The sequence below is a fragment of the Neoarius graeffei genome, chromosome 3, assembly GCF_027579695.1.
Source record: "Neoarius graeffei isolate fNeoGra1 chromosome 3, fNeoGra1.pri, whole genome shotgun sequence".
Classification (NCBI taxonomy): domain Eukaryota; kingdom Metazoa; phylum Chordata; class Actinopteri; order Siluriformes; family Ariidae; genus Neoarius; species Neoarius graeffei.
Genome location: NC_083571.1, coordinates 93,443,666 through 93,468,620, shown reverse-complemented (window position 1 = coordinate 93,468,620; position 24,955 = coordinate 93,443,666). Strand labels below are relative to the sequence as shown.

General features: G+C 40.2%; 1 protein-coding gene across 1 annotated transcript in view; it reads left to right on the top strand.

Moving 5' to 3' along the window:
• The window catches only part of si:dkey-71h2.2 (low density lipoprotein receptor adapter protein 1), a 99,527-nt gene that overhangs the window by 61,209 nt on the left and 13,363 nt on the right, over positions 1-24,955 (top strand). The window contains 5 exon segments of the mRNA XM_060916089.1: positions 6,042-6,156; positions 7,916-7,988; positions 9,701-9,781; positions 14,773-14,897; positions 20,568-20,606. Of these exon segments, the coding sequence (XP_060772072.1) occupies positions 6,042-6,156; positions 7,916-7,988; positions 9,701-9,781; positions 14,773-14,897; positions 20,568-20,606 (433 nt within the window).

Below are 24,955 nucleotides of genomic sequence, written 5' to 3'. Positions count from 1 at the left end.
CCGGACAGCACGTGCGCCAAGCGGACTCTCTCTCTCTCTCATGCCATAAATGACTTGCAGCTGCACAGGATTTAAGATGCAATCAGCATGCCTGTATAAAAACTGAAAGCACACTGACTTTGCGAAGTATTGAGTTGCGTTGCGGACACATTACCGAGCCTTATTTCCTTGTTTGGTTTCCTGATCCCTGATTTCCTGTTTCTCGTCTTTGATTCTGCCTAGTCTATGATGGCCTGTTTGTGCCTCGCTCGACCTTAAGCCTGTTTCACTGTTTTACAATTTTGCCTGCCGTTCTGGATTGTTTACCTGTCTTCACTTGTATTAATAAACACACCTTCTGCACTTACATCCGTCTCCCAACCATCTCTGACAGAATAATTCACACTTCCTGACAAAGAGAATGCACATTCACCTGTTCATACGTCATGTTCAGGAACAAGCTAATGTTGGCACTAAAACAGCCGCCGTCAAATGGTGCGGTTGGAGTCTTGTTCTCGGACTCGACTCAATTTTTTTTTTTAATGACTTGAACTTGACTCAGACTTGAACACTAGGGACTCCAGACTGGACTCGAGGTTTAGTAACTCGGCTACAACACTGTCAGCTACAAAATCATTCTGGGCAAAATTCCCTCTTCCTTATCTTCTCTTTTTAAATGGAAACAAGGTGGTCACAAGCTTCACTCGATGGACATTTTGCAATTTGTTGCTCCCAAAGTAAGAACTGAATCGGGAAGGAAAGCTTTTAGGTTTTCAGCACCTGATGCTTGGAACAATTAACAATCTGAACTTCAACTTCAAACCCTCGTACCCTTGACTGAATTTAAATCACTAGTGAAAACTTGAGTCCAGGCTGTCTGTGTGCAAGTGTTTTTTATATGTGTAAGTTTTTTTTTTTTTTAAATGTAGATAATTTGTCTCATCTCATTATCTGTAGCCGCTTTATCCTGTTCTACAGGGTCGCAGGCAAGCTGGAGCCTATCCCAGCTGACTACGGGCGAAAGGCGGGGTACACCCTGGACAAGTCGCCAGGTCATCACAGGGCCGACACATAGACACAGACAACCATTCACACTCACATTCACACCTACGGTCAATTTAGAGTCACCAGTTAACCTAACCTGCATGTCTTTGGACTGTGGGGGAAACCGGAGCACCTGGAGGAAACCCACGTGGACACGGGGAGAACATGCAAACTCCACACAGAAAGGCCCTTGCCGGCCACGGGGCTCGAACCCGGACCTTCTTGCTGTGAGGTGACAGCGCTAACCACTACACCACCGTGCCACCCCGTAGATAATTTGTGTTGTCTGATTATTTTATTGTAACTGTGTTGCTGTTGACTTGGCCAGGTCTCCCTTGTAAAAGAGATCCTTGATCTCAATGGGACTAACCTGGTTAAATAAAGGCTAAATAAATAATTCCAGCCAGAATTCTGTCATGTCCAGCAAACTCCAGGTGCTCGTATTTGTGGTCAGATGAAAGAAAAGGCCTTCTTCCAGCATCACTTCCAAATATTTTATTGGCATCGAGGTGGCATCCAGTCCCAGACTTTGAGTCTTGGTAACCCAAAATGAAACAATTTTCTATATCCTCTGAGAATTTTTCTCTCTCCAACCATCTTCCTCATTGTACATGGGCAATTTACACTTGCATCTTCTAACAGACAGCCACATTCCAATTTTTTTTTTTCCCTAAAAGTGATTGACATTTTCATTCATGCAGCTATTTATTTTATAACTAATGCCTGATATGTAAAGGTCAACACAGTTCTCTCTCTTTTTTTCTGTGTATTTTCTTGTGTGTTGATGAGTGACTAAGGGAATCTGGCCTCTGCCACATTATGTTTACACCACTGAGCTCTATATAAAACCTGAAGAGCTCATAGCCCATTCCCCATTGTAGACATGAGTGAAGCTATATGGCCACCATCTTACCACTCACGTCGCGTGTATTTGTTTTGTGTGTTAAACCATTGTATCCGATCAAATTTGCCCCAAGAAAAGTATCTCCTGACCCCCCCCCCTTCATAACCTCCTTATTTTCTCAACTTTACCCACATTCCTTACATATCTTTATAGCGCTCCCCTTCACTGTTAGGTTTTTTTTCCCCCTTTTCCAGTCCAGTCTCTGATCGATATTTCATTTATTTATTTATTTATTTATTTATTTATTTTGAACGGCTCTTTTACTACTATAATTATTTTTACGGACATTTCAGTTTTTCTCTTATACAGTGTATATTTTCTCTTTCATCCATTTCTTCTTCCTTTCTATTTATTATTATTATTATTATTATAATACCAACATAGGCTGTACAATAGTTCCTTTCTATTTAGGACAGTTGTTGAAACAGGATTATTTTCTCATGTTATTTGCCATTGTGGTGGTGTAGTGGTTAGCGCTGTCGCTTCACAGCAAGAAGGTCCAGGTTTGAGCCCCGTGGCCAGCGAGGGCCTTTCTGTGTGGAGTTTGCATGTTCTCCCCGTGTCCGCGTGGGTTTCCTCCAGGTGCTCCGGTTTCCCCCACAGTCCAAAGACATGCAGGTTAGGTTAACTGGTGACTCTAAATTGACCGTAGGTGTGGATGTGAGTGTGAATGGTTGTGTGTCTATGTGTCAGCCCTGTGATGACCTGGCGACTTGTCCAGGGTGTACCCCACCTTTCGCCCGTAGTCAGCTGGGATAGGCTCCAGCTTGCCTGCGACCCTGTAGAACAGGATAAAGCGGCTAGAGATAATGAGATGAGATGAGACCTTATACAGTTGTGTCACGTGGAGTTTGAACCCTGGTGTCCAGGGACTTTGGGCAAGAGTTCAAACACCCACAGGGAGAGGGATGAACCAAAGTGCAGAGCAAGCCAAAGACCCATGGGACTTTTAAAAAAAAAAAAAAAAACACTGAGAGCACTCAAGAGGTAGCTGGAAAAGCCAGACAAACCACTAAGACGATTACCAGCCAAGACTTGCACACCAGCATGTAACAAGGATGACTCAAATCTGAGCACAAAGTGAGGGGAAAGCTCTTCTTAAATAGACTCAAGCACAGGTGGAGCTGATTGTCACGGATTATAATCATGACCTTGCTCTCTGGTTCCCTCTGATAAGAAGATCAGGTCTGTCAATGCCTCTCTTTACTCTCTGCCTCCCTCTAGTGTTGGCACAAGGCGGACTGTCCAATGACAGATTGCTTGCTTCCAACTTTGGCAGAAGGTCCAGATATGGGTGTGATTATCGGGTGTCCACAAACTTTTGGCCGTAACTGGTCTATATAGTCAGCAGTCTGAGAAATAATATCTTTAGTGGATTATATTCTATGGATTAGAGCAACTCCAAAACACAAGGTTTCTTGTTAATAAGGCATTCATCACATTACAGAACTAGAGGGGCACTCGGTTGTCAGGGTGCAGGCACTTACAGATGCAGGTGAGAGTGGGTGCATCGCAAACAAGAAGCCAAATCCAAATCAATAGACAGAAGACACAGTCAGGGTCAGGCAAGGGTCGGTCGACGTGCAAACGGATTATCAGCGGTCAGGCAAGAGATCAGAGTCGGAATATGAACATAAAGTCAAAGTCACAGGAAGTTAGGAACTATAATGATACGGTCAGGCACGAGGACACAGAACTTCACAACTAAGGTGAGTGTTTGGTGAGCTTTTATATGTGGGTGATTTACTGGAAAATGGGCGGTACGGTGGTGCAGATGGTTAGCACCGTCACCTCACAGCAAGAAGGTTCTGGGTTTGAGCCCAGTGGCTGATGAGGGCCTTTCTGTGTGGAGTTTGCATGTTCTCCCTGTGTCTGCATGGGTTTCCTCCGGGTGCTCCAGTTTCCCCCACAGTCCAAAGACAAATGGTTAGGTTAACTGGCTACTCTAAATTGTCCACAACTGTAATTCTTCCCTAGAGACTTTGATGGCTGAAGCCGTCAGAGCAGCAACGTCAGTGTAGTGATATGCCGGATAGATAGATAGACTGGAAGATGGGAAACAGGTGCGCTCCTAATACTCTGGAAAGGCGGGGCGCTGTAGTGCTTGGGAGACGTATTCCGGAGCGGCCATGTTTGGATGACACTCCGAACCTAGACTTTCGGTGCTGTTACTGACATTGGTAGAGTGCATACATATTCGGATTTGCATCAAAATCTAATCTATTATTCACCTTTCCTCAAAATTGCATCAAAGTCCATTCAATACTTTTTTTAAATATTTTTTTGGGCTTTTTGCACCTTTATTGGATAGGACAGTGTAGAGACAGGAAATGAGTGGGAGAGAGAGAGACGGGAAGGGATCGGGAAATGACCTCGGGCCGGAATCGAACCCGGGTCGCCCGCATTCATGGTATGGCGCCTTAACCACCTGAGCCACGACGCCCCCCATTCAATACTTTTTGAGTAAAGTTGAACAGATAAACAAACAAATGGAGGTGAAAACATAACCTCCACCAAAGTTAGCAGAGGTAAAAATGGACAAATGGACTGTTTCCATGCTTCAGTTGAATTTGTATTCTTATATGCTGTGAGAAGATAAGTGAAACAGGATTTGATACTGAAAGACTGAAGACGTCTGAAGTTATACTGAAGACGTGACTTGGATAGCTATGATTTTGCACCAGAATTTTGACCTTGCACATTATTTCAGAGTTTATTTAAAAGTAGTAGTTTTAAACAGTAGTGATGAAGGACAATTTGTCAGTCTTGTTATATTTGTAAAATCAATCAGATCTGCATATAGAATACCCAGGGACATCCGTCATGATTGGTAATGGAGAGAGCCTTAAAACAAGACGGCCTTTCGATTAAAAGCAGTGAAATTTAGTTCCCTCTGAAATTTGGTCATTGAGATACATGCCTATTTATGTAATATCTAACACCAGGCCATTCTGTGGCAGGGAAGTTATTTAATTTGAGGGAATTCCCTATCAAATAACGTGCATGAAATCACTCACTTCGCACAGTCAAGCAGACAGAGGAAGTCCGTGTGCGCATGCGCAGGTTTACCTTCTTCTTCTTCTTTTTCTTCTTCTTTTGGGTTTTACAGCAGCTGGCATCCACGGTGTTACATTACTGCCATCTACAGGTTTACCTTGACCGTGCACTGACAGTTACATCATTCTGTCACTAAACGAACAGCTGATCACACCGAGGTGCTCGCTGACCGCCGATGTTTATTAGTTTGGTCCTGTTTCCTTTCCTTCGCAATATAACGCCTTTTCTTCTCACTTTCCGTTACTGTAGTCGGTCTTTCACGTTTCATTCTCACACTCACGTCCTCCATTTTTCTCTCCTGTTTCAAATTTGTATCCCACAATGTCTTGCACGAACGGGGAAAGCCCGCCACGTGATGCATGACGTAGTATCTTGAATTGGGTATTTATTAGTTTGGTCCTGTGTTTCCTTTCCTTCGCAACATAACGTCTTTTCTTCTCGCTTTCCGTTACTGTAGTCGGTCTTTCAGGTTTCATTCGCACACTCATGTCGTCCATTTTTCCCTCCTGTTTCAAATTTGTATCCCACAATGCCTTTCGCGAACAGGGAAAGCCCACCACGTGATACATGATGTAGTATCTTGAATTGAGTCATGGTGAAGCAGGAAAAAATAGTGGAGAATTTAGGGCCATGTGGCCCTAAATTCATTAATTGTTCTATTTTTAAAAAAACAAATAAAATTGGAAGTCTGTGATTTGAATTCAGCAGCTTTCGGTCCACTAAACAAAAATAATTGGATGTTGGGGAAAATTATTTTTATGACCTACACTTGAAAAATCTGAAAGTTAGTCTATCTTTTAATTTTCTATGATTAATATTGGTATTCTGCCATTGCTGTTGTTGTTATTATTAGTACTTCATTTAGGAACACCTTATAATGACCAAACTATTTTATTTTTTAAACTGACAGTACTTCAGATAGGCCAATGTATTTTTCAGCCTCACAGCTCATCAAGTTCTTGTAAATGTAAACATCACTACCTTTCAGAAGGATTTTTGTTACTCCCATTGTTAATTGTCTTATTACTTACTAATTAATCAGTGCTTTTCGTTGTAGAATCTCCTACTGCACAGCTGATAAAACTCAGGATAAAGTCTTTGCCTATATCTCACAGAGTGAGTTCAGTGAAACTCTGGAGTGCCACGCCTTCCTCTGCCAAAAGAAGAAAATTGTGAGTCAGCGTCTCAAATGAATGTAACGCAGATTTAAGTGCAAAAGTTTTTATTGTTTGAAAATGACCAGAAAATGTATTATTATTTGTAAACACACCCACGTGTACATGCAAATTACTACTCTTTAAATTGGCAGATTAGTGTGTTTATGTAAGAAACTGTAAAGCACTATTAATAATTTTTTTTTTAAATCTCAGAAATATATATGTTATTTACCAGCTGGGAGGTCTGTATCGTGAAATACCGTGACCGAGGTCTTGAAAGTACTGAATTCAAGGCCGAGGTCACGGTATTTCACCATACGGACCGACCTTAAGCTGGTAAATAATATATTTATTTTTTCTTTACCAAATTCTAACAAAAAAATGAGAGCGCCCGAAAGGGAAAACTGAGCCGAGGAGAACCGCCATTTTGAATCCTTATTCACGGCTGTAATGCAGATTGCTTCCTCCTCAGTATACAAGTGCACTTCCATGGCAGGAAAAAAAAAACCTACATTTTGCCACCTATGTAGTCCCCTATTTATACAAAATTGAGTTATTCAGGATTCAGCCATGTTTTTGCTCGGCGTTAGCAACAATTAAAGTTTTTTTTAAGTAATATATTTATTTTTTCTTTACCAAATTCTAACAGAAAACGAGAGTGCCCGAAAAAGGAAAACCGAGGCGAGCCGCTATTTTGAATCCTCATTCATGTCTGTAATGCAAATTGCTTCCCCCTCGGTATACAAGTGCACTTCCATGGCAGGAAAAAAACCCTACATTTTGCCGCCTATGTAGTCCCCTATTTATACAAAATTGAGTTATTCAGGATTCAGCCATGCTTTTGCTCAGCGTTAGCAAGTTAGAGGTTTTTAGCTTTCTCCTGAAATGTTTTCTTTTATTTCTTTTTCCTCAGGGTAGTAAAACTCGCTTTCGTTGTGAAGACTGTCGTTATCGCTATCCATGCTGTAAAATTAATACTGTTATGCTGAGAAATGCTGGCAAAAATTTATAAGATTTTTGATAATCTTATAAATAAATCTTATAAATGTTGACAAAAATTGCTACTATGTTTGTTGTTGTTGTGAACGAGCGAGTCACCAGAGGTCCGTAACTGGGGTCCGTACCGTACGATACGGACCCGCTCGCGAGCCAATCAGAGCACAGGATTTGATGAAAACCGCACCACAAAAAAAATAATGTATGTTAAGATATTAAACTAAAAGAGAACAAAATATTCAAATGTTTGCATTTTCTGATTGCCCTTTCTAAGTGGGATGTAAACAGTTTCTAAGTAATTGTATATGCACCATTTGCCTTTATCGCTGCCTTTTTTTCTTCATTGTTATCTTGTTAAATAATAGACCCACATTTTATTTTTATTTTAACTTCTTGCAGCACTAGATGTCTTGTAGGTAAATTGTCAAAAGTGAATTTTTCTTTTTGTCAACCGGAAATTTTAGAAAATGCAAACTCAAGTCTATTCCATTTTTGAAAAATATTTAATTTTCTTTCTAAGTTGCGTACATTGCATAAAAAGACTCACATTTTATATTTCCCGCTGTTTTGTTTCCCCACCAACACGACTACTGCTATTAGAGCTATGGCAGCAATATACTGGAGTCACTACTGAGTGTTTATTGAGTATTTATTATCTGGTAAATCATTGATGCAACACGTTGGAGTGTGGTTTTCCTGGTGGTGTCCTCATGTGCTTATGTTCTCGTGCACTCTCATGTAAATATATTAAAACTTCTCCTTGTTGTGTCTCCTGCAGGCCCAGGCAGTCACACTTACAGTAGCACAGGCTTTTAAAGTTGCCTTGGACTTCTGGGAAATTTCCCAAGAAGGTAAAGATTTGAAACTTTTTTTTTTTTATTTCTAATATTTGGACCTTGATTCACACCATGGTGTTTGGTAGCATGCTGATAAAAAGCATGTTGAGTTTTGGAATTAATAGTAGAAATCTTTGTAATTAAGCACCATTACTGTACTTACACATGATGTTTGCGGATGATATTGTGATATGTGGTGAAAGTAGAAAGGAGGTTGAGTTGGGTTTGGAGAGATGGAGGGATGCATTGGAACGAAGAGGAATGAAGGTGAGCAGTAGCAAAACAGAATACATGTGCATCAATGAGAACGGGGATGAGAGTGTAGTGAAGATGCAAGGAGTAGACGTAAAGAAAGTTGGTGAATTCAAGTACCTGGGATCAACTGTGCAGGAAAATGGGGGCTGCGATAGTGAGGTGAGAAAGAGAGTGCAGGCAGGGTGGAGCAGTTGGAGAAGGATTTTGGGAGTCGTTTGTGATAGGAAAGTCCCAGCAAAAGTGAAAGGTGAGATGTATAAGACAGTAGTGAGACCAGCTCAGGGGTCGAAATTAAGCATGTACCGACAGACATGGGCAAGTCATTCTCATACTCGGGCAACAATAAAATTATCACTAGTTGTCCGTCGGACAACTGCGTTTGAATGCCTATTTTACCAAGAAAATTTAAATTGTTGTGATTCCTAACAGAAACAGAACGAAAACTTTATTTTTCCCGTCTTCTCTTTCGTTTGTCCTTGACTTTGGTTCGTTGCGGTAGTTGACTCTTCCATTCGCGAGATGGCGCTACATGATATTATGATTATTCACACGAGGTGCCACTGTCACGTAGGCTAGAACGAACGAAGCGTCTTTCTGGACTGATTTTTAATTCTGATTTGATCAGTTACACTTGACCATGATGACATGATGTTTTCTGACTGTTTAACATGTTTAATAGAAGATACTAGTAGTTATACCTAGTTGTTTTACTGTTCATCATGATGAAATAAACACCAAACACATATGAGTATTATAACTTTATTTCTATCAATCAGTAATCAAACAATGGCAAAACAAGTTGAAATATTTTATTGCATACTCTATAATATACATCCAGATTGCTTTTTATGCAAATTACTTACCCAGTCAACCTGCAAAAAAGTAGGGCAACTGATACATGCATGCGGGCAAGTAAATTTTTGGGGTTGGTTGCCCTGAGGGCAAGTACATTTCAAAAGTTAATTTCGACCCCTGCAGCTGTGATGTATGGATTGGAGACCGTACCCTTAACGAAGAGACAGGAGGCAAAGTTGGAGGTGGCGGAGTTGAGGATGTTAAGGTTCGCGATGGGAGGTTGGACAGGATAAGGAACGAGCACATCAGAGGGACAGCACATGTGGAGAGCTTGGGAATTAAGCTAAGAGAGATGAGACTGAGATGGTACGGGCACATCCTGAGAAGAGATGCGGGGCATGTTGGAAGGAGAATGTTGAGGATGGAGCTGCCAGGCAAACGAAAATGAGGAAGGCCAAAGAGGAGATACATGGATGTGGTGAGAGAGGACATGAAAGTGGCAGGTGTGGTAGAGAAAGAAGCGGAAGACAGGGAGCAACGGAGATGAAAGATCTGTTGTGGCGACCCCTAATCGGGAGCAGCCAAAAGAAGAAGACGACTGTACTTACACAGTCTGTGATGCATATAAATTCAGAACAGTAGTGACCTTAGGCCTAATGATTTGAAAATCTCTTCAGATAAAAGTAAGAAGGCTCGCACATGCTGTTCCTGTTCAGGCGGTGATCTTCATGTGGAAACAAAACCTCACTCTGATTCAGGTACTTTAAATATCCTGTTTAATTTATGTTTGAGTTGTGAAATGGCTTATGAAATGTAATCAGTAACATGTAACATTTTACGAGCTTGGGGAATGAGGAACTGGCCCTTACAGAAAAGAAGTTTATTCAAGTGTGCTTCTATACTAAGTAACTTTAAAAACGCACAATGGAATTCAACACGATATCACTTTAGATCCATGCATATATTTGAAATTTATGATATTGTATGTAATGCACACACATCTTGAAACATCGATAAAGGACATTTATTGTCAAACTCAAGAATTAATTCACAATAAAAAAAATTCAAAGTGACAGTTGGTTCATGTTCGGACCGTCATGCTGGAGATTCTGGGTCTGTGTCGTCCAGGGGTCTCAGCAGCAGTGACTGAGGGTGTCAGGAATCTGTCACGGAGGTGAGCTAGCCTGATGTGCTGATCCTGAACTGGCGTCGTGACTCGAGGCTGACCAGGGCGTGGACGATCCCTGGTGCTCCCTGTCTGTCTGTAACGCTGACTCAAACGGGAAATGGTCGAATGATGAACACCGAAGTGCCGGGCGACCTCTGTCTGTGTACTTCCGGCACTTTACATCCCAATGGCCTGTTCACGTTGATTTTGGCTTAGGCGTGGCATCTTCAATAATGACAATTTTCCCATCATTTCCCCCGGGTATTTATAGGCAAGATTGTGTGTGTACAGTGTATGCAAAATTTGTTTGAAAATTAAAGCCTGTCCATGTCATTGACTACCCGAGTCATATTGTACGTTATTGAGTACAACTCCCTTAAATTCTGATTTGAGCACAGATTTGGAATTTATTCGGGCGGAACGAAGTTATTTTTCCATTGTGATATATTTCTTTTCTTCTTGAGATAAACTCAGCACGAATTCAGCAAGTTTTATCAATGTGCGTTTTTAAAGTTACTTAGTGTAGTATACTTCTTTTAAACTAAAAATAAGAGTATGCTTTCAGTTTACTTTTTATTTACTTATCGGAGATATACTTAATAAAGTTAGACATAAGTATACTTGGCTTATATTAAAAAGTAGAAAGAAAAGTCTAAGTATATTAAGCTTATACTTCAAATTTTGATCAAGATATACTTAACAAAAGTGTAATAAAGTATTAAAATATTTAGAAGAAGAAGAAACCTTTATTTGCCACATGCACACTTCAAGCACAGTGAAATTCATCCTGTGCATTTAACCCATCTGAAGCAGTGAACATATGTTTAATGTACTTGCCCTGTAGTGGTGCTTCAGCATTGTTGACTCTTAGGTATGTCTGTGATTCCATATAAGGTTGTTTTTTTTTTTTAATTTCTCCTGAATGGGATAATTAATTTTTATTTATTTATTTTTCTTTAGAGCTTGGATGTCAATTTCAGTTGTCATTACCATGTTTTTATACTTTGGTATTTAATCCAATGTTGCTTTAAATTTTGATTTTTAAAGAAAATGAATATGTTCTTAATCCTGAAGTGTTGTTATTTTGTGAATTCTTACCTTTATAACTTCATTGTACCTTAAGGTACAAAACACTTAAGTTGTCTACTGGTAGTGTGCATGAGGTAAGGGTTAGGGCTAGAAAACTAATAGTATACCTACCGTAGAAGGGTAATGGCAGTATACTTCAAAACTAAAAAGTGGACTAGATGTATTTGACCAGTAACTAATAGTATATTTTCAGTATGCTATAAAGTATACTTTTATAAACTAAAAAGTGGACTAGAAGTGTGTAACGAGTAAACCAATAGTATATTTCCAGTATACTACAAAGTATACTTTAGTAAACTAAAGAGTGGACTACAAGTATAGAATTAGTAAACTATTAGTATAGAAGTTTACTTGTGGTTTACTTGCAGTACAAAATAAAAAATACTAGTTGTATATGCAGAGTTTACTTCTCTTAGACTTAAAGTATACTTTTTATAAACTAAAAGTGCTCCAATGTAGTCCCAAGAAGTATTAGATTAGTTTACTAACAAGTATACTATAAGTACATTGATATCAGTATACTTGCTACACAGAAGTATACTTAAGGAAATATACTTTAACTTAAGTATACTTAATAAAATTAACTTGAAGTATACTTCTTTTTGATAAGAGGAGACAGGCTTGACAAGTCAAGGTGTGCTTTATTTTTCTTTCGAGCTCATGTTTCAGCGACTTTATTTTCTTTATTTTCCATGCGCGCGCGCACACACGGCGCTTCCTAAAAGAACACAGAAAACGCATGTAAGTAAACTGCCAGTAATCAAATACAGGTGAGGCTCATCACATGTTACCTGCCGGTTCTACCTGACTCCTTGTGGCCTACAGCTGACGCTCGAAGCCACCCCTGTTGCCCCCCCACACACATATCTCATCTCATTATCTCTAGCCGCTTTATCCTTCTACAGGGTCGCAGGCAAGCTGGAGCCTATCCCAGCTGACTACGGGCAAAAGGCGGGGTACACCCTGGACAAGTCGCCAGGTCATCACAGGGCTGACACATAGACACAGACAACCATTCACACCTACGGTCAATTTAGAGTCACCAGTTAACCTAACCTGCATCTCTTTGGACTGTGGGGGAAACCGGAGCACCCGGAGGAAACCCACACAGACATGGGGAGAACATGCAAACTCCACACAGAAAGGCCCTCGCCAGCCCCGGGGCTCGAACCCAGGACCTTCTTGCTGTGAGGCGACAGCGCTAACCACTACACCACCGTGCCGCCACACACACATATATATATATATATATATATATATATATATGATGAGTGTTGGGGTTCACCCAGTCAGAAACAGTCAACTTACTTCTCGGGACCCCCGCCCTCGTACCACCCAGAGCTCTGGGGGGGGGGGGGGGGGGGGGGGGTTAGTCGCAAGGAAAGACAGGAACCCCAATGTAGTTCACATCTTTATTCGCAAGTTTCCCCCTCTTGGACAAGAATACAGAGGGTTATTATATACGAGTGTTATCTGTGTGTAAATGATATCACTGTTTGATATCTATGTGTGTGTGTGTGTGTGTGTGTGTGTGTGTGTGAGCAAGTCACATTTTAATTACATCACTGTTCTGATGGAATGTTCAGATGTATGTGTGTGTGTAAATCATAACATAATGACATATTTCTGATGATATGACATGATAGCATGGTACAAACAGATTTTAAAGGTCATTGCTTATGTACACCCCTTCAGGTCAGATAGAACATAGGGCGATATGTACTTAAGATGGTGATGGAATTTTTTAAACACATATGTTATAAGAAAGTAAACAAAAAATAAGAACAAACCTAAACAAAGACAGTCATAAGCAAAACATCTCATATCAAGAATATGTTCTTAACATTAGAATCATAAAGTCTTAACAATCCTAAATTATATTCTGTAATTATAAAACTAACTTAAAACTATAAAACTAACTTAAATCATTGAATGCATCTTAGATCTAACAATTAAATCTAAGTCACTGCCATAGCATATGCAAGAGTCCAAAATAATAAAGGATCTTAACACTTTGTGCAGCAATAAGGCTACCATTACATCCAACATTCAATCATTTTAACTTCAGATTCAACATTAAAGAAACTGGTTAACTCTAACACTCTTAAATCACAATCCTAGCTACACGTTGCACTATGCAGCTGTGGTTGTGTGTGATATCAAAGGCCATTGTGAGTGTGTGATATCATCGCAGACCCTGTCGCCATCTAAACACATCTCTGATCAACAATACACATTTCATATCAAAATAAACAAAATGTTCCCAAACAATGTCCAGCCGAGACATAAGGTCATTTCAACTAAGAATATAATTTTGTCACAAATAAATTACTGCCTTCTTGGTCAAGAATAATACTTATATAAACCTAACAATGAGTGCATGAGCTAAATATTTTCAGGGGCACAAAATCAACCTGAATAAAATAATATTAAAGCATATGACCCATCGGATTGTGTAGTGTATTTCACATCAATAAATTACTGTATTGTCTTGTTACAGTGATGCTAATAATGAGATGCGCATCGCAGTTATGAATACATATTTATTCCTTTCTTTGACACCGCATGCCATGCACCAGAAACAACACCATGATATTTATTATGGTGCGACTCTGCTGGGTGCCTGGTGGACAGCAGTGAACCAGTGCGTTCACTTTACATCAGTACTATATAGTTACCATCCAATATCAAACTTGATATGTCAAAACTGTTGTCTCGTTACATCGGTCACATCCACGCACGTTGGTGTGTGCATGCAGCACCATTAGAACTAATTACCATGCACCTGTTCCTGATTAGAGTGCAATTACAGCACATACATATAAAGACTCTTATTAACACACAGACTTTGTGAAGTATACGCTCTGTATCCTGCGTCTGACGTTACCAAGCCTTGTATTTTGTATCAGTTTACTGGTTTTGACGCTGTTTGTGTTTCAACCACTGCCTGTTTTTCGACTCTGCCTTTGTCTGCATTTTGGATCTGTTTGCTAGCATGTTTTCAATAAAACTCTTCCTGCGATTACATCCGTCTGTCACCCTTATATGACAGAAACTGTCAACTGTCCAACAAGCTAGTGGACTAATAAAACAATTTTAATTAGTTTTATATGAAACTGTCATGAATATATTCTGTAAAATGTGTTCGTAAGTAATCTCACGTTATTTTTTAAAAAGCAAATTAAAATAAGTGCTGGATAAAAACCCATCTGTCTGACGGAAATAAAAATACAAATTTCATTGTCCGATGGTCAAGTGTTTGAGATATGTTGCCTTGCACTTACGATCAGGTTCCCTGTAGTGGTGTTTGTACGGACGTTGTACGGTTGCAAAAGTCATCAAATTCAGGTTAATGCATGACCATATTCTCTTAAGTATGGAGCTCTGGTATGAGCATTGGTGGATTAGAAAGACCGATTTTATTTTACTGAATTTTTTTGTGTATGTGTGTGTGTCTGCTTGTGTGTCCACTTGTGTGTGTGTGTGAGACAGAGGCTGAGAAAACGCAAGCTGTGTTGGAGTGCAAACTTCCGAAGCCCTTCCTCTCCTCGTCCATCTTTTCAGTATCCCCACGCAGCAAGCCTGCCAGAAGACGGCCAGTCAAACACGATTCCTGGGTATAACAGCTTACGCGCACTAATAATATAATTAATATTGAGAAACTGTTATGTTCACGATGTATAAGGAACACCAGTACCCCTGCTCATTTGTGCAATTATCCAAAAGGAAGGCCATGGTATCTCAAGTAAGCGCTCTTTTACAACTGTTGTGAGCAGTAAAGCATCTCAGAACACACAACACATCGACCCTTGAGACAGAATCTGAGGTTACATGAATTTATCATTCAACAATATGAATCCGTGGACCCAACCTGCCATGGTTCAAAGGTCAGGCTGCTGGTGGCGTAATGGTGCGAGGAATAATTTCCTGCCACACATTGGGCCCCTTAATGCCCATCAAATTTGAACGCCGCAGTCAATCTGTGTATCGTTGCCCTTTGTTTACCTCATATATGTACAGTAATATCTACTTCCAGCATGATAATGCAACATGTTATGAAACAAGGCGTCACTGTCTCAACTGGTTTCATGAACATGGCAATGAGTTCAGTGTATCTCCCTGGTCTCCCCACACACCAGATCTGAGTCAAATAGATCACCACTGGGATGTGGTAGAATGGGAGAATCGCAGCATGAATGTGCAGCTGACAAATCTGCAACAGTTATCAACATGGACCAGAATCTCAAAGGAATTTTACGTTGGTATGATCTATGACATGAAGCATTGAGGCTGTTTTACCCAATATTAGTATAGTATTCCTAATAAAGTGGTGAGTTTACACTCCCAGGTCCATAAATATGTGGACACCGACAAATTGCAGTTCTAGCTAAGTACCACAACATCATCATCTTTAGTATTCTGCCTGATGGCGGGTTCGCTCTGACAGTCTTAGCCATCAGAGTTTCTGGGGAACATTACAGTAGTGGCTTCCCGTTGCCTTCTACTGGATTGTTATAGAGGTTTTCTCCTCTCAACCATTCACACACACATTCACACCTATGGACAATTTAGAGTAACCAGTTGCTGCCTATACTCCCTTTCAGATTTTTCAAGTGTAGGTCATAAAAATAATTTTCCCCGACACCCAATTATTTTTGTTTAGTGGACCGAAAGCTACTGAATTCAAATCACAGACTTCCAATTTTATAAGGTCTTTTTTTTAAATAGAGCAGTTAATGAAAATAGAGCCATGTGGCCCTAAATTCTCCACTATTTTTGCCTGCTTCACCATGACCCAATTCAAGATACTACGTCATGCATCACGTGGCGGGCTTTCCCTGTTCGTGCAAGGCATTGTGGGATACAAATTTGAAACAGGAGAGAAAAATGGAGAACGTGAGTGTGAGAATGAAACGTGAAAGACCGACTACAGTAACGGAAAGTGAGAAGAAAAGGCATTATATTGCGAAGGAAAGGAAACAGGACCAAACTAATAAATATCGGCGGTCAGCGAGCACCTCGGTGTGATCAGCTGTTCGTTTAGTGACAGGATGATGTAACTGTCAGTGCACGGCCAAAGGTAAACCTGTGCATGCACACACGGACTTCCTCTGTCTGCTTGACTGCGCGAAACGAGTGATTTCATGCACATTAAACCCTCAAATTGAATCACTTGATTTTATGAAATCAAAAGGCTGTCTAGCTTTAACCTAACCTGCATGTCTTTGGGGGAAACCAGAGCACCGGGAGGAAACCCATGCAGATACGGGGAGAACATGCAAACTCCATACAGAAAGGCCCCCGTCAGCCACTGGGCTCGAACCCAGAACCTTCTTGCTGTGAGGCAACAGTGCTAACCACCATGCCACCCTTTACCACATTATATTGGAGTTGAAATTAAAATATATGAATATGTGCTTAAAGTGAAGACTTTCAGCTTTAATTTGGGGGATTTACATCCAAATCAGGTATACAGTGTAGGAATCAAAGCACTTTATAGATATGCCCATGCCAAAAGATTAAGGGGTACGCTTCAGATCATATATATTACACAGACTGTATAACACACAATCCTGCTACTGTAAATAACATCCTGAACAGTTTGTTAAGAATAGATATTTGTCACAATGCACAGATGTACATACTTCATTGTACTATGTTCTTTCCCATATTCACTGTATTTTAAAATTCTTGCTGAAAACAATAGATGGATTTTGGCAGATTTTTTCCACCAGGTGGTGGTGACTCTCTTTATATTTGGGTTTTTTGAGTATGTGTTTAAACCACTAGGTGGATATCTGAACAACATTCATTCATTTATTCATACCGAGACTCATTTTCAGAGGTGCCATACATATTGAAATACTAATAGGAAATTAAAACCTACTACAGAATACTGAACATGGAAGTGATGATTAATTATTCAGCACCTTTTTAAAAAATAGGTACCTTATGGGTCCATGTGGCTACTGCTTATAAATAAAATAGTTTTCTAATACCATGTCCATACAGTAAATATAGCAAATATACATGTTATCAATTATACTCGCCTCATTTCTTGCAAGCATCACCAAGCTGTGAGCAGCATCAGGGCTTTGAGTATTTTGGTTACCAATTTTGTTTACTGTGTTTTGTTCAAAATGCAGTCCTGTGAATTATATCTATTTTCAAAATAGTAAGAAAGCATTTGTTTATGAATTGTTTCAGAAGCATTGTTTAGTACTAATGAGCACATTTTATTTCACAAGTGTAGTGTAAAGACTCTAAAATAAAAAAATAAAAAAATTAAAGCAAATAGCAGAAGTTTGACCAATTATATTTTTAACTTTTAGTTTTTATAAAGGAGCTGATTTATTCCCACATGGGACTTTTGTAATTGCAAACCGAGCGGATCGCTCAAAAGATTTCACCGTTGTCTTCGCTGCCTTCTCTAGTTTTTGTTGAATGGCTGGAATTTTTGGCGTAAATATCTGCCAAAAATCTCAAAAAACTTACAAAACCTTTCATTTGACCTTTCAGAAGGACCAAACAAAAGCTGTGATAATCAAAAGTTTAATTTTCTTAAAATAAACACCACTTACTTGATATCGAATCAGTAGCCTCGGTGAACCATGAGGTGAATTTCGTTTATCTGCCGATTATCTTCCGGGGGTGGCACGGTGGTGTAGTGGTTGGCGCTGTCGCCTCACAGCAAGAAGGTCTGGGTTCGAGCCCCGTGGCCGGCGAGGGCCTTTCTGTGTGGAGTTTGCATGTTCTCCCCGTGTCCACGTGGGTTTCCTCCGGGTGCTCCGGTTTCCCCCACAGTCCAAAGATATGCAAGTTAGGTTAACTGGTGACTCTAAATTGACCGTAGGTGTGAATGTGAGTGTGAATGGTTGTCTGTGTCTATGTGTCAGCCCTGTGATGACCTGGCGACTTGTCCAGGGTGTACCCCGCCTTTCGCCCGTAGTCAGCTGGGATAGGCTCCAGCTTGCCTGCGACCCTGTGGGACAGGATAAAGCGGCTACAGATAATGAGATGAGATGAGATTGTCTTCCGATACTACAAAGTTATAACGAAGTTTTTCTTATTTTGTTTCTGGTTCTGATTGATTCCGAAGTTTATCAAGAAGTGGAACGGGTAATCAAACTTGATCAGGATAAGTGCTGACTGGTAATGAAGTTTCACTATTGTTACACTCATTCTTACAACACGATGACATAGTGGCTTCACCACTCGTTCTTGTGTACCTTTGATAACGCAAGATCAACTGTTCGTATCGCGAGATCATGATTCGCCGTTCTGGTGGTTGTGATGCTTATGCGTACGTGCAGTGCGCTATTGTTACACTCATTCTTCCATTCGTACAACACGATGACATAGTGGCTCAACCTCTGTGAGGCAGTATCCACAAAAATAATTTTTAAAAATAGTATTGGCATCTCTGAGGCTATTCGTAATATTAATAATACACTGCCCATCATTAAAGCTAGATGGCCTTTCGATTTCATAAAATTGGTGAAATTTAGTTCCCTCTGAAATTTGGTCATTGTAATATCTCTCAAAATATCAGGCCATTCTATGGCTGGGAAGTGATTTAATTTGAGGGGATTCCCGAGCAAATAATGTGCATGAAATCACTCATTTCGCACAGTCAAGCAGACAGAGGAAGTCCGTGTGCGCATGTGCAGATTTACCTTTGACTGTGTCCTGACAGTTCCATCATTCTGTTACTAAACGAACAGCTGATCACACCGAGGTGCTCGCTGACCGCCAGTATTTATTAGTTTGGTCCTGCGTTTCCTTTCCTTTGCAACATAATGTCTTTTCTTCTCACTTTGCATTACTGTAGTCTGTCTTTCACGTTTCATTCACACACTCACGTCCTCCATTTTTCTCTCCTGTTTCAAATTTGTATCCCACAATGCCTTGCATGAATGGGGAAAGCCCACATGATGTAGTATTTTGAATTGGGTCATGGTGAAGCAGGCAAAAATAGCGGAGAATTTAGGGCCATGTGGCCTTAAATTCATTTATTGTTCTATTAAAAAAAAACTAATAAAATTGGAAGTCTGTGAGTCGAATTCAGTAGCTTTTGGTCCATTAAACAAAAATAATTAGGTGTCGGGGAAAATTCTTTTTATGACCTAAACTTGAAAAATCTGAAAGGCAGTCTACCTTTAAGAGAAAAACATAACAATTTTTGCACAGGTCTGGAGAGCCTTAAAAGATATGGAATTTAAAGGAACTCCAATTTACAGACTTGGAGAAATGTGGAAATCTTAAAGTATGGATATGCTGTCATCAGTGTACTGAAAAGCCTTGAAATTATAAGATTTAAAATTCATTGTCTAAAAATTAACACACCCTCCCGAATGCACAATGACATTTTGTGTTTTCCCTTTCAGTGATGCATAAAATGATCTTTTAAAGATAAGAAAAGAGACCGTAGAAAGTGAAGAGTGGTCCAGAGAATGTACGAATGGCGTAATTTAAAATTAAAAATCAAAACCCCAAATCATTAAAAATATGGACCCTCATCCTTAACATACTTACTAATTGATAAATAACTAAATGATATGAGACTGTGATGATGTTTCAGTTAATTCTATTCATTTCTATTCCAAGTTCCTCATGCTGGAACTGGCACGGTTATCCAATCCTATGTGCAGGTACCATCTTATTTATTTCTGTAATTCAGTAAGGAGAATCAAGATGTTGACATTTTCACTAGCCCAACCTTGTTCACAAAATTGAGAGAGTGCATTTGCCTGTGGATGTTTCGTGAGGGGGGAAAAACCACTTCCCTATAGAGACCACAGTGACGCCTGGCCGATTCCGTCACTTTTAATAAAACGGTGCATTATGAAATGCTGAATCTAAAGGTTTTACTATTGAGGGTCTGACCTTCTCATAAATAAATGGAGGACAGACTGGCTTTCAACTCGAGCTGCAATATAATCACTCACCACGGAATCCTTATCCAAGATTACATCGATCAGCTATTTCCGCTGTACTCCCTAATAGACTTTCCTCTTGTTAATTTAATTATTTTATGTTGATTGAATTTGCTTCATTGAAAAGACAGAAACTTTTTTTGTCTTCAGTCTGTAAAACACTGGATAATGTGCACATAAAAGTCAAATCACAAAAAGATAAAATATAAGATCTGGATAAAAACAGGCTATTCTTTATTTTTCTGCTAGAGAATTTGTCCATTGGTAGAACGTGATTAAAAACATTTGTGTTTCTGTCAGAACCTAGATGTGTCCTTGATAGTGATTCTCAGAATGCCATTTCTTTTTTAGGATATGGAAGAAGAAGGCTTCAACACATTCTCAAGGTAGGTCCATTAATTCTTCTTCCCAGTTTTAGGAAGAGTTGTATATACAATGACTGCAGTACAAACTTTAATGGTTATACATATATTAAAGCTAGACGGCCTTTTGATTTCCTTTCTTCTTTTTCTTCTTCTTTTGGGTTTTACGGCAGCTGACATTCACAGTGTTGCAATACTGCCATCTACAGGTTTACCTTGACTGTGCACTGACTGTTACATCATTCTGTCGTTAAACGAATAGCTGATCACACCGAGGTGCTCGCTGACCGCCGATATTTATTAGTTTGGTCCTGCATTTCCTTTCCTTCGCAGCATAACGTCTTTTCTTCTCGCTTTCCATTACTGTAGTCAGTCATTTGCACAGTCACGTCCTCCATTTTTCTCTCCTGTTTCAAATTTGTATCCCACAATGCCTTGCGTGAATGGAGAAAGCCCACCACATGATGCATGATGTAGTATCTTGAATTGCGTCATGGTGAAGCGGGAAAAAATAGCGGAGAATTTAGGGCCACGTGACCCTAAAACCATTAATTGTTCTATTTAAAAAAAAAACAAATAAAATTGGAAGTCTGTGATTTGAATTCAGTAGCTTTCAGTCCAATAAATAAAAATAATTGCGTGTCAGGGAAAATTCTTTTTATGACCTACACTTGAAAAATGTGAAAGGCAGTCTAGCTTTAATGGTAGGCCTTGCCAACAGCACAATGCATAAAATCATGCAGATACAAATCAAGAACTTCAGTTAATATTCACACCAAACATCAGAATGGGAAAAATTGTGATCTCAGAGTGAGACTTTCACTGTGGCATGGGTGTTGGTTTGAGCCAGATGGACTGGTTTGAGTATTTCAGAAACTGCTGATCTCCTGGGGTTTTCACACACAACAGTCTGTAGAGTTTACACAGAATGATGAAAAAAAAAAAAAACCAAAAACATTGAGTGAGTGACAATTCTGTGGATGGAAATGCCTTATTGATGAGAGAGGTCAGAGGAAAATGGCCAGAGTGGTTTGAGCTGCCAGGAAGGACATTGCAACTCATAGCAACTCTTTACAACCGTGATGAGCAGAAAAGCATCTCAGCATGCAACAGCAGAAGACCATATTGGGTTCCACTCCTGCCAGCCAAGAACAGGAGTCTTAGAATCAAGAACAAGTGGCCAGCGAGTGTATTTATTGCTTTGAAATATTAATGTTCTTGGTATACGTTTTGTTTCGAAGAATAACATATAAATCTAATGCTTTTATCATTCTAAAAAAATCACTTTCATGTTCATTTCTGTGCATTACATCCACGTGCATTATAAAATGAATTAATATGAAAGAGTGCATGCACTGATTAGTTCTCTTGATTGCATACTGTACTATAAGTGTTGAAAGAGTTTTGCATATGACTGCAAAGGCTAATTCCAAAACGTATTATCATTATCCCCCGCAGATATAGAAATGGGCGGCACGGTGGTGTAGTGGTTAGCGCTATCGCCTCACAGCAAGAAGATCCTGGGTTCGAGCCCCGGGGCCAGCGAGGGCCTTTCTGTGCGGAGTTTGCATGTTCTCCCCGTGTCCGCGTGGGTTTCCTCCGGGTGCTCCGGTTTCCCCCACAGTCCAAAGACATGCAGGTTAGGTTAACTGGTGACTCTAAATTGACCGTAGGTGTGAATGGTTGTCTGTGTCTATGTGTCAGCCCTGTGATGACCTGGCGACTTGTCCAGGGTGTACCCCGCCTTTCGCCCGTAGTCAGCTGGGATAGGCTCCAGCTTGCCTGCGACCCTGTAGAAGGATAAAGCGGCTAGAGATAATGAAATGAGATGAGATATAGAAATGGGTTCCGGCTGTCTGTCCGTCCAGTCACGTTTTCATTTCCGGGCCATATCTTTAAAACTACTGAAGATATCTTCATGAAACGTTGTATACATATCAAGCAACATGTGACCTGGTGCTTTTTGCTATTTTGGATTTTTGAAAAAAAAATTTTCTAATTTTTACATAAATAGATTTTTACTTCGTTTCTAAGAGCAATGTTCGTTTCCGGAGCATATATCCAAAACTATTCATGATACGGATTTGAAACTTGGTATACATGTTAACAAGGTGATGTAGATGTGCCTTTTCATCCTAAGAAATTTGAGAAATTTAAATTTTTCATGTTTCCATGGAAACAATTTCAGACTTGGTCTCTTAGGCTAGTCTTCGGGGTAGGTTTTGTTTCCGGAGCAGAACTTGAAAACTATGAGTGGTATGGTCTTGAAAGTTGGTATATATGTTGATTAAGTAATGTATATGTGCCTTTTGATACTAAGAAATGTGAGAAATTTTCATTTTTAGCTCACCTGGACCAAAGGTCCAGTGGGTTTATGCTATGGGCTGCTGAGGTCGGTGAAGAGAAGTAGGGTTGGTTTCCTGCAGTAGAACTTGACAAATAATATTTTGAAACTCGGTATATAGAGCAGGGGATATAGATGACTCTGTCTTCTTGTTATTATTATTGGGCACACGTTTAAGATTAAGAGCATTCCAAGTGCAGCACATAAACACTGTACAACTATGATATTCAGAATATTCAGTGCATCGTATGTGAACTGTTTCTTTTTTTTCTACCCAGAAAGAGTGATATGTCACGTTACAGATTTTTTTTTTGGTAATAATACGATGCATAAACAGGTAAACAGCTTTCCTTGGACACGTGCAGTTGTTTTCTTGTTTAGTAGCAAGAAAACGGGCCTTATTATCTCATCTCATTATCTCTAGCCGCTTTATCCTTCGACATGGTCGCAGGCAAGCTGGAGCCTATCCCAGCTGACTACGGGCGAAAGGCGGGGTACACCCTGGACAAGTCGCCAGGTCATCACAGGGCTGACACATAGACACAGACAACCATTCACACTCACATTCACACCTACGGTCAATTTAGAGTCACCAGTTAACCTAACCTGCATGTCTTTGGACTGTGGGGGAAACCAGAGCACCCGGAGGAAACCCACGCGGACACGGGGAGAACAGGCAAACTCCGCACAGAAAGGCCCTCGCCGGCCACGGGGCTCGAACCCGGACCTTCTTGCTGTGAGGCGACAGCGCTAACCACTACACCACTGTGCCGCCCCGCCTTATTGTCTGTCTGTCTTTTTTTTTTTTTTCCCTTAACTGGCTCCATCTGAGTTTGATGTACAAACCAGGCTATTTGATGTGTTTAGCTCCATTAACATGTTATGTGTTCGGGTGGCACGGTGGTGTAGTGGTTAGCACTGTCGCCTCATAGCAAGAAGGTTCTGGGTTCGAGCCCAGCGGCCGACGGGAGCCTTTCTGTGTGGAGTTTGCATGTTGTCTGTGTGGGTTTCCTCTGGGTGCTCCGGTTTCCCCCACAGTCCAAAGACATGCAGTTAGGTTAACATGGGGTGGCTTTAGGCTGAGGTGCCCTTGAGCGAGGCATCTAACCCCCAAGTGCTCCCCAGGCGCTGTTAGCATGGCTGCCCACTGCTCTGGGTATGTGTGTGCGCTCATTGCTCATGCGTGTGTTCACTGCTTCAGATGGGTTAAATGCAGAGAGGAGTTTCATAAGTGTACATGTGATGAATAAAGTTGTTGTTCTTCTTCTAACATCCTATGGTGAACTGGAGAAGGGGGGACTCACAACACAGTATGAACCCCAAAAGCAACTCCTGATTTTATTTCATGCATCAGACATGAAGAATATCTCACTCTGTTGCAGCAAGTCTTCAGTAGCTTTGAATGAAAAATATATGGAATGGATTTGATGATTCTGACATTTTTTTGTTTCTCAATAATTTACTGCCAATGTGGAGTGTATTTGGCATATCGAGAGAAGCAGCATAAAGCCTGGACATTTCTATCAAGCTTTTTGCTGTTTGTGCCAAACTGCTAACGGTGCCTGAATGTGAGAGTAGGCAAAATGGCAAAAACATATTTCCTTTCCTAATGGTAGCTATTACGACTGTGCGCACCCCAACAAGCAATATAGTAATTCCCCTATCTGGAAAACTCAATACTTTTAGGATAAATTAATAGCTTTTTCCAAACGCTTGAAGACAGATATTTTGTAAGTGCAAGACTGTATGATGTGAGGCAGGTGCATGATGTCAATAACCTCACAGACTGATGGTGTCGCTTCAATTTATGCCTGTTCACTTATAAAGCTGCTGAATTATCATGACAATATAACAGATGTCTTTTCATGGCTTCTTAAAAACAGCTCCTGTGTACAGCCGTTTAAAGGATATGGGACATGGATTTTTACCTGGGCATAATTATGTATAAAGGACATAAGAAATGCCATCTAAATCACTGCAGGGCGTCAAAACTGTGAAAATCATCACATTATTCAAGTTTTTTTATACATCAG